Below are 10,681 nucleotides of genomic sequence, written 5' to 3'. Positions count from 1 at the left end.
AGTAGCTGGGATAACTGGCATGCATCACCACCCCTGGCCCCACTTTGGTAATTCTTTTTTTAAGGAAGATGTGAACTGTGCCCAAGTTCCCTTTAGTCTAATCCCACAAGCTGCTGAAGACAAGGTACAGACAGATAAGTTGCAAGAACAGCTTTACAAGGCCGCCTGGCTTACGGGGGGTGGTGAGGTGGAACAAGGCCAGGACTCCAATCCCACTTAGCCCACTTACCCTTCCTCTGTCTTGCTTTGACTTCGTCATCTGTAAAATTGTTGAGTGAAAATTGGATATCTGTTTGAGCAGGGGATTCCCTAAAATCCTTTCCAGATCCAAAATCTTAGGATTGTGTTTTTCCCATAAGTCCCGAGCTCCCCTCCCATCCCCAGGGGCAGCAACCTTGTCGGTGGTCGGCCCGTCCATGGCCTCTGTACACCTACTCCTTATTTAAGTGACACAATGAAGCAGCCCTGGGGGACAAAAATCATTATCTCCATTTGGCAGGAAGGAAAATGAGATCCGAAGAGGAGAAGTGATTTTCTCAAGCAAGGACAGCACATTACAGGGTGCCACTCACACGGTGGCCTGTGTGGATGGTGTTCCCTAGCACGTGTGACTTACCTGGAGATCTTGTTCAAACAGACACTGGTTCAGTTGCTCTGGCCAGGGCACAAGATTCTGTATTTCTAAAAAGCCCCCATGTGACACACACGCCGCTGGGCTCTGGACCCCATTTTGAATAGCCAGGTAGTGTACAACCTGTGCAACTGGACGTGACAGTCCTATCCGGCACACGGCTCAAAGGTAACAGAGATGGGACTTGGGTTCAGGTGTTTGGAGTCAAAGTCCTGTGGCCTCCAGGCTGAGCCAGGATTTTTGCCCCAAGCATCTCCTCTCTGGGAATCTGGGTCCCTGAGCGCTAAAGAGAAACGAAGTCCTCAGCTGGGACCCTTTAGAGCAGGCACAAATAGATTGGGGGCTCCGTGGGAACCAGGAGAAGCCAAAGGAGCGCACATCTAGCCTAACGGCAGTCTGGGGCCCACAGGAATGAGGCACTTCTCACAGGCGTAGAGAAGTGGCTAGAGCTCGCTGGCCAGGAGCGAATGAAAGAGTGACTGTTGCAGTCTGGGAGGCCTTAACTCCCCGGATCCTCCCTGCTGCAGCTGAGTTGGCTCGGGGCCTGTTTCTGTTTGCTTGGACCAGTCTGGCATTTTGCAAGGAGCCCTTTGCCCATGGGTGAGTCTTCTGGCTTCCCCAGCGAAATTGCCCAAGGGGCATAGGTGCCCCTGGGCAGGGCTGGAGTCATAGCTGGGTGACATAGTGCAAGGTGGGCAGCTTTGTACACTGTAGATGACCTGCAGGGTGGGGCAATGGGCACCAGAGAGCTGGGCATTACAGACAGGGGACAGGAGGGTGAGCAAATGTGCAGGTGGGGGCTGGGCTTTTGGCTCTGCCACTCACCTGCTGCAGACATCTCTGATTTTCCATTGTCACAGTGGATCAATGAAGTAATAGTGGCCAGGCCATCCATGCTGGGTTATTGTGGAGTTCAAGGGGTGCCTAACACAACGTATGAGAGGATTAGAGTCGTTTTTTCTTTTGTTTTTGATGGTACTGGGATTTGAATTTAGGACCTCATGCTTGCTAGGTAGTAAGTGGTAAAGTGCATGCTTTACCACTTGAGCCACGCCCCCAGCCCTTTTTTTCAAACAGGGTCTTGAGCTTTTGGCCAGGGCTGGCCTTGGATCTCCATCCTCCTACTTCTGCCCCGCTCATAGCTGGGACTACAGGAGTGTAGCTCTAGGCTTAGGGTCTTGTGAGCAGAGTCCTGGACTGGCCTTAAGCAAATGCCTTCGTTTTCTGAGGCCTTGGTTGCACCCCAGCACTGGGCCTGTGCTCCCAGCCAAGAGCCTTGCAAGGTCATGGTTGAGCAACACGGTGAACTCAGTGGGCTTGGTCACTGGACTCTGCCTCACTCCTCCGTTCCCGCATCCCATGTGCCCCAGGCAAGAGAGCCAGCAGGAAACTCTGTCCTTGCATCCTCACCAGACACTCCTTGGCTCCTTCCAGACACTCAGGGCCATCTTGCGAGACTCAGCAGCTGCAGAAACACAATGGGAGGAAGGACGGTCACAGACAAGCTTCTGTGGGTTAGCACTGGGCGTCATGGAGGAGAACACCCAATTAATAGGTGGGGAGCTGGAGGCTCCAGGCACCCTGGGGTGGCAAGCCGGATTCACAGCTCAGTTCTCTGCTGTCTTCCCGGCACACCATTCTCTTCTGAACAGACCATACCACTGCTGTTTCCAGAAGCAACACTCCATCTCTGAGTGCCAACTGTCTCCCAGGACAGCCCTTCTGGAACAGAAGCAGTGTCCCCAGAGTCTGCGGTGTCAGGGTAAACCTCCTTATCTCCCAAGCGTTTCTTCCATGTGGGCTTCTGCCCTCGTATGGTTGGCACAGTTGTCAAAAGGTTAATTCATTAATACAGGACACCCAGGTAACTTTGAATTTCCGATACACAATATAGTAAACGTTTTTAGCATAATCTATGGGACTTTTATACTAAAAAGTTATTTGTTGTTCATCTGGAATTCAACTTTAACCGGGTATCCTGTATTTTATCTAGGTAAGGCAACCTTACCTACCCCCACTGGCTCCTAGCTAACACCTCGCTAGGAAAAGCTAGAGAAAGTTCAGGAAGGTCACAGAGCCTCGCACTTGGATGACTATCCTTTTTGTGTGGAACAGGGTCTGGTTTGTGTACCCGGACTGGCCTGGAACTTGCTATGTTCTCCAACTTGTGATCCTTCTGTGTCAGCCTTCTGAATGCTGGGACTACAGGCATGCACCACCATGCTCAGCTGATAGCTACCTCCTCCTAGTGATCCCACGCTGCCTTCCAGCAACTTCTAGCTGGTGATGGTGGGGTTCTCACCTCTTGCTGGCTCAGCCACAGCACGTGCTCGGCAGCCACCGGTTTATTGTCTGTGTGAGTGCCCGCCCGCCCTCTTGACTCCCATCAGCACTGTTCATTATTGCCACTCAGCCCCTTTGTCTCTGTTGAGGAGTTCCTAGAACACAGTTTATTCTTCTCTGGCTCCCAAACTGGGGGTTCTGGGAAGGAAGCTAAGGATTTGAGCTGGGCTGCTGAAAGCCCAGTCTTGCCTCAGAGGGCTCCCACCTGCCAAGGAGCAGGTACTCTGGATTTTATAGCTGTGGAAGGGGGGTGCTCGGGCAGCACCTCCATGCCAGGGCTGCAGAGAAGGGCAAAGCCAGCGAAGTCCTGCGATGGGGAGCTGTCTGTGTCCGTTGGACAGACTGTGAGGTCCGGATGCCTGGCTGAATGTTATTTCTGAGCGTGTCTGAGAAGACAGATGCTCTCTCGGGGTGGTGGCCCCAGCCAGCCAGTGGGCTGATGGGCTGGAAAGCTGAGCAGAATGCATTTGCTCTCTCTGCCTGCCTTTCTTGCTTCTGAGACCTTGGTCTTCTGTCCCCCACTCAGACTGGCTTGTGCACTCCTGGGTCTGGATGTGTCAGCCTCTGTAATCATGGGACCAGTTCTTCATAATAAAAATCCCTGTGTGTTTATGCAGACTGCTCTGGGGAACCCTGACTAACGTGGCCCCTTCCTTTTTGTCCCCCCCACTGCCACAGACACCCAGGCTGCACCTGGCACCTCCCAGAAGCCAGACAGCTTTCTCTCTCTCTAGACTGTGGTTGGGGCTGTTTTTAGGTCAGGAGCCCCTGAGGCTGACTGAGTCATTTACTAGGAGCTAAGAGGGAAACGGAGAAGGAACAGGAAAAAGTGCCAAGGAAGCAAAGAGAAAGAGGCCCAGTGAGGGGGTGACATGGGACAAAATCACAGGAAAGGTGGCTTTGGCCTCATGCCACAGGGAGCCTTGCACACCTCAGACTTGCCCCAGTGGGGAACAAGAGGGCTTGGGTACTTCCCACTCCTCACTCCAGCCTTCGAGGACATACAAGTCCAGGTACTTCCTGTTCTGGGTGGGTGTAGACAAGAGTTGTTCTGGCCCCCTGGGACTGTCCTCCAACAGAGAGAGGCAGGTGCTGGTTCAGGGGAGGGACCTGGTAGAGGACCCACTGGGCCTTGGTCAAAACAAGCAAGGGCAGGTTGGGGGCCGGGTCTCCCTTTGGGTGGTCCACCCCAAGTGTACCTCTGTGAGTCTGAGTTTCCCTCAGAAAAAAAGGCTCTCTTAAAAAAAATGTAGCCCACTCATGGTACCCATGCAAGGCTCCAGTCCTGAGCTATTTTTGTCGGATTCTCATAACAATAAGCTCATTGTGTACACTTCCTGGCTAATCCCCAGGGTGGCCCGAGGAGGGAGGGGCAGGTCCAAGGACTGAGGGCTGAACCTAGGCCAAGAATTAAAGCTGAGCCCCTGAGCTAAGCCAAGGGTGGAAAAGACCACAGGAAGTGGGCCCTGCCACCGTGCTCCTGCCCCACTTCCAGCACTGCTGGGGTCTGCTCTGCACAGTGACAGATTCTAAGGCCCCACCAGCTCCCTTTAGTGACCTCTGAGGCAGCAGGTACTCCCTGTCACCCACTGAGCACCAATCCTGAGTTAGGCCCTTTGCACACCTGACTTCATTCACCCTCCTGCCCAGCGGTGCGTCCATGTCCTCATGAAGCAGCTACTGTGATTCCTACAGGAACACGTTGCTCAAAGAGCTAAGTGGTCTGTCCCATGGCCATGGCTGTTAGGAGGTGGTGTCCTATTCCACCCCACCGCCAGGGTCTTCTGCACCTCTGAGACCTTGTACCTAAAAGTCCACGAGTGGAGTCCATAAGTGGTGGCAGCTCCAACCCAGGCCAGGGTGGAGCACCGGGCAGGCTGAGTTTGTGCTTTGGCACCAGTGGAGCAGGACACACCCTGAATGAGACATTTTTGAGAAATGATCTGTTTTTTAAGTCACTGCAGTCATAATGGGAAACTCAGAGCACTGTAAGATTTCCTACTCTCATTTTGTGGTTTAGGGCGAGCTTTAGTTTGATTTTTACCTGGCAAGTGGGCAGGAGGGGGAGGCTTCTTATTCTCTTCCAGGACTTGGGCCCCTAAATCAAGGTCTTCACCCCACCCTGTGAGCCCCAGGGAGACTGCAGGCAGGAGTTAACTGGCCCTACGTTAACTCAGCAAAGATGAACTGTGAACCTTCTGTCCTCCCGGCCCTGTGCAAGACAGAAGGGGATACCACGCCTTCCCACCTGCTCTTGGAGATGACCACATGTACAGACACACTTTGTACACTGTAGAGTGCCGTACACGTCTGCTTGATGAAGTTGAGCGCCTTGCCGGGAAACTGGGAGCCCAGCATGGCAGCACTGTTGAGGGTTCACCTTCATTTCCCAGTGCCATAGGCCTCCTTCCACTTTGCCCTCCTCCAGCATGACCAGCTGGGACTCTTCTGAACACAAGTGGCCCTCTGGCTGGGCCTCCAGTGGCTCGGGTGGCTTCTGACACCTCTGCCGGGTGTCACAGCAGTTAGGCTCCTCAGGGTAGGAATCTCATCCAATTTCCCCCGGGGTCCCCAGCACCTAGCCCCGCGATCATGTAAATGGCAGCCACTCAGGAAACCTTGGCCAAAGTATTTGGACTCAGGTCAACCTGGTCACCACAGAGCCACAGGTTCTGGTTTTCTAAGAGAGGGAGGGAGGTCCTCACCTGGCTTATGTTTGAGTTCGTACCATCTTGCTTCTGTGTCGAGTGTGCACCCCACACCTCCCCTGCCCCTTCTTCCACGTGAGTCTTCCATGCTCCCCCATCTGCCCTCAAGCCCAGGAGCTCTCTTCTCACGTGGGGTCCTCTCTCGCTGGTAGGACATGCCTTCCTCAGTTCCCCCTTCCTGTCTGATACCTCCCCATAGCCCTCCATGGCCTAAACAACAAAAAGAGCACGGAGGCTGGAAGGCCAGGGTCAAACCCACATGCCTTCACTTGCCAACTAGGAAACTCACGAGCATTTCCCCTCCCTTGGCCTCAGTGTTTCCCTGTCTGTAAACTGGGAGCATGGGTTATTGAGTGGTTAGTCGCTTTCAGCCTCTTTTACAAAATATTTGAGCAAACGGACTTAAAGGAGGAGGGATTTATTTGGGCTTCAGAGGTTTCAGCCCATGTCTGCTGCAGGAGCACGTGACAGCTGAGAAGCAGAGAGAGGAAGCAGCCAGCCCCCAGCCGCCCACTCCCCCAATCGGGCTCCACCTTCCATGCTTCCCATCGCCTCCCCACAGGCCAGCAATTCCACTGATGGAGTCAGCCATTAGTTAGGTCACCACTCTCACGATCCAGTCCTTCCCAAGGTCCCACCTCTGAACACTGCACAGAGGACCCAAGCCTCAGCGCGTGTGGCACACTTCCTGTCCAAACCACGGCACTGGGATTATCAGAACCCAGTAGTGTGTGCAAATGGCCTGATGCAGCATTAACGCAAAATCTCTTTCCCGTAAACGATCTTATTCCTTCCTCCCCTCCTTCCTTCCCTCTGTCCTGCTAGTGCTTACCAAGTTCTCGTTCTCCTCAAGACAGGCGTAAAGAAGACACACCTGTCTCAAGAGCTGCAGAAGCAGAGAAAGAGGTGACCAGAATTCCCTGCTCTGTGGAGCATGGAGTCTTCAGCCCTGCTCAGAAGATTCCTGAGGTGCAGACTTGGCCTCTCCAGGCAGCATGGGGTGGAGGAGAGAGAGGGGCGACCAAGTGTGCTAAGGAAGCTCATGTTTCAGGACCTCCTCTGAGGTCCTGTGCCTAATTTTAGCTGATTTGATGTGATTTTTTTCTTAAAGAATGACAAACTTTTTAAGTTTCAGGGCCTCTAACCTGAATGTGGTTAGCAGCCTGCCGGAATGCCTGGCCTGCCTGCTGGAATCATTCTGCCTAGATTTTCATCATCCTTATCCTCCCTGGTTCTAGGTTTACAGTGCTCTGCCCTGGATGGGACTGGGTGACCCTAGAAGGCCCTGAGGCTGGGGATTCTTCCAAATGCCCGGGAAGGCCCTGCTCATAGCAAGCGACATAGGGCTGGCAGGCAGGCTGGTGCAGGGGCTGGAGAGACCCGGTGGTGGGCTGAGCCAGGGCCTCTTTTGCACAGACGTCTTTCTCCCTCCTGGTGTCCTGTGGAGCTGGAAAGGTGGTCTGGGGGCACAGTGGCAGGCAAACTCTTGGAAAAGGTGGGGTGAGTGCACTGGGTTCAGATGTTGTGTTCAGCTAAGCGCTTCTGCTTAAGTAGAGTCTCCTCCGATTTGCAGCCTGATGCCTCAGAGAGTCCTAGCCGGGTCCCTGGAACTGGCTGAGGGAGGCCAAGGCCCCAGCATCCAGATCCAGGGTCTGTGCTCAGGGTTCAACTGCCGGATGGGCCCCAGGCAGCAGCTCTGCCTCCAGTCACAGCAGCTCACTCTCAACGTGCAGGGCTTGTGCAGATCAGTTTCAATGGCCTGCAGGGCATCTTTGAGCCAGGGGCCAGCCCAGGAATACTGAAATGTAGGGGAAGTCACAGCCCTAGGGTCTGTACTACTGGGCGAGGTAATACACAGATGTAATTCCAGCACTTGGGAGGCTGACGCAGGAAGAGCACGAGTTCAAAGCCAGCCTGGCGTACATAGTAAGATCCTATCTCAAAAAAAAAGGCCAGGCACCAGTGGCTTACACCTATAATCCTAGCTACTCAGGAGGCAGAGATCAGGAGGATCATGGTTCAAGGCCAGCCCGGGCAAATAGTTCAAGAGACCCTATCTCAAGAAAACCCATCACTGAAAGGGGAAGGGGGGTCTGGTAGAGTGGCTCAAGGTGTAGGTCTGAGTTCAAACCCCAGTACCAGAAAAAAAAAAAAATACCCAACATAAAACAGGTCTGGTGGACTGGCTCAAGTAGAAGAATGATGGCCTAGCAAATGTGAGGCCCTGAGTTCAAACCCCAGTACTACCAACAAACAAAGAAAGTCCCTGAGGCTTTCAGCTCAATTATAAAGCTATCCACAGTCCAGAAACTTCTTCAACTAACACCGTGCTTGCCTGTTTCCTGAGTGATGGAATGATTCAGGTGAAAGCCTGTGGGACTTCTGCACCTTCACCAATTCTTGTTGCAGGGGAATTGAGTGGGGCAAGGAGGTGACCAAGTGAGGGTGGCCACCAGAGCGGCCAGGAGATGAGCTACCTATGGGCCATGCAGCAATAAGTAAACACAGCGAGGACAGGTGGGCAGGTTTCCTGCTGTCAGAGGACGAAATAGCAAATGTGGAAAAGGAAAGGTTACAATGGCTCCTGTGGTGGTGGAAGTGTTGATGTGAGCTTAAGGTTTTAATCTATAAACCTGGTATAAATAGAAGTGAATGTGCACACGCATGGTCCCTGGCTCTCGGTGCCTGGAAGCCAGCGTGCCCCCAAGAGCAGTGAGCAAAACTGGAGCCCAGACCTTTCTCCGCCGAAGGAACCAGGGCTGTTTCGAGAAATGACTGGGTCCAGGGCTGCGGCAGGGGGATGGAACCCTTGAAACATCTTGTTTCAGAGAGTGCTCAAGGATGGATGGAGACACGTCAGATGGACAGAAGATAATATCTAGAACCTATAAAGAATTTCTAGGGCCAGGCATGGTGGTGCATTCCTGTAATCCAGCTACTCAGGAGGTAGAGGTAGGAGAATCACAGCCCAAGGCTGGCCCCAGGAAAAAAGTGTCAGACCCTATCTGAAAGTAATCTAAAACTAAGAAGAGATAGGGGCATGGCTCAAGGGGTAGAGTGACTGCCTAACAAGTGTGAGGTCCTGAGTTCAAACTCCAGTGCCACCAAAAATTTAAACAAAAAACACAGAAAGAACAACAACCAAAAAAAAAAAAAAAAAAACCTGATCCAAAAGTAGCAAACGGCTTGAATAGACATTTCTCCAAGTAAGATATTCAGATGGCCAACATACATGTGAAAAGACACTAAATGTCATGCATCATTAGGGAAATGCACAGCAAAGCCACAGTCAGCTACCATTTCACACCCACTAGTTATAGTGACTAACAAAAAATTCAGAAAACAGGGCTGAGCATGGTGGAGCACACTGTTTTTTTTAGAAACTGATGTTTTATTTTCCATCAACTTTTTCCCATTTTGCTGAAGGGATGGCAGATCAACAACTTAAGACCATTCAGTGGTTGTCCCCACCCACTCAGTTGCCTGAGCAGTGGGAGCTGCAGACCAGTCTTCAGTGGCTGGTTGGGCACTCCAGTCTTCAGCAGGGAATTGCTGGATAGGCACAGAAGGCACTTGCACACCTTCTGACCAGTCTGCGACCTCAGGCTGGGTAGCAGTGAACTCAGGAGCTGGTGCAGTCCATTCACCCTGAAATTCCTCCTTAGTCACAGCCTTTTCAGCGGCAGCCTGTTCTTCCTTCTCAATCTCTTCAGGATCTCTGTAGAAGTACAGATCAGGCATGACCTCCCATGGATGTTCACAGGAGATAGTTCCACGCATGTGCAGAACTTCCCGGGCCCGCGTCCACCGCATTAGACCCACCGAGTGAGCTCCCTTGTTGTTGCATGGGATGGCAATGTCCACATAGCGCAGAGGAGAATCTGTGTTACACAGAGCAATGGTAGGCAAGTTGACGTAAGATGCCTCTGTGAGAGGCTGATGATCAGCCCTGGGATCAGTCACCACCAGAAGACATGGCTCACGGAAGGCCACCTGGATTTGGTTAGTGAAGGTTCCTGGAGTGAAACGGCCAGCAATTGGGGTGGCGCCAGTGGCAGCGGCAAACTTCAGTACTGCCCGCTGGCCAGTATTCCTGGAGGCTATAACACTGACATCAGCGGGGTTCTCAATGGCAACAATGGCTCGAGCTGCCAGCAGAAGCTTCTCCCAGGTCCTCTTCAGATTTATGATGTAGATACCATCACTTTTCCTTTTGTAGATGTACTGTTCCATCTGGAAATCAAGGTTGGTGCCACCTAAGTGGGTTCCTGCTGCAAGGAATTTGAGGACATCCTCCTCCTTCATTTGCAGGACATCAAGGGCTCCGGACATTGTGTTAGCTTTCCTTTAAGTTACGACAGGAATCAAGAACAACGCCGTATGGACCCCTCTCTGAGCAGCGCGGAAAGGCTGGAGCACACTGTAATCCCTGCTACTCAGGAGGCAAGGCAGGAGGATCCTAAGTTTGAGTCCAAACTGGGAAACATATAGTGAGACTCATCTCAAAAAAAAAAAAAATCAGAAAGTAAGGAGTGTTGGTGAAGATGTGGGGAAACTGGAACTTCGCACACTGCTGTGAAAAACAGGAGGTGTTTCCTCAAAACCTTCAAGTAAATTAGCACGTGCCCCAGCCACGCAGCTTCTGGGTCTGCACTCGAAATCACTGAAAGCAGGGGCTGAAGGAGATATTTGCACCCCCATGGTCACAGCAGCACCATTCTCAACAGCCAAGAGACAGTGAGTTGAGTGGATAAGCGAGAGGTGCTTATCCGCGGTAGAACATTACTTAACCTTAAAAAGGGAAGGCCATTCTGACCCAGGCTGCAATGTGGGTGAGCCCGGAAGACATGGTGGAGTGAAGCAAGCCTGTCACGGAAAGAACGCACCGAATGATCCACTTATCTGAAGTATCTAGAATCGTCAGTCCACAGACCAGCAAGCAGATGGGTGGTTGGGGGGGAGGGGACAGGACTAGCGCCTCATTGCTTGATGGACACAG

At 52.4% G+C, this 10,681-nt stretch overlaps 1 protein-coding gene across 1 annotated transcript; it reads right to left on the bottom strand.

The window, feature by feature from the left end:
• Positions 1-9,052: 9,052 nt before the first annotated feature.
• LOC109674863 (small ribosomal subunit protein uS2-like) lies at positions 9,053-10,086 on the bottom strand. Its single transcript, XM_020151736.2, has one exon. It carries the CDS (start codon positions 10,012-10,014, stop codon positions 9,127-9,129), a length of 888 nt encoding a protein of 295 aa, XP_020007325.2. The 5' UTR covers positions 10,015-10,086; the 3' UTR covers positions 9,053-9,126.
• Between the last annotated feature and the right edge of the window lie 595 nt (positions 10,087-10,681).

The sequence above is a fragment of the Castor canadensis genome, chromosome 19 (genome assembly GCF_047511655.1).
Source record: "Castor canadensis chromosome 19, mCasCan1.hap1v2, whole genome shotgun sequence".
Taxonomy (NCBI): Eukaryota; Metazoa; Chordata; class Mammalia; order Rodentia; family Castoridae; genus Castor; species Castor canadensis.
This window is presented reverse-complemented; position numbering and strand designations above follow the sequence as displayed.

Bases quoted from the DNA above. Each gene is read 5' to 3' on its own strand.
- LOC109674863 (XM_020151736.2), bottom strand. From the start codon at position 10,014: ATGTCCGGAGCCCTTGATGTCCTGCAAATGAAGGAGGAGGATGTCCTC.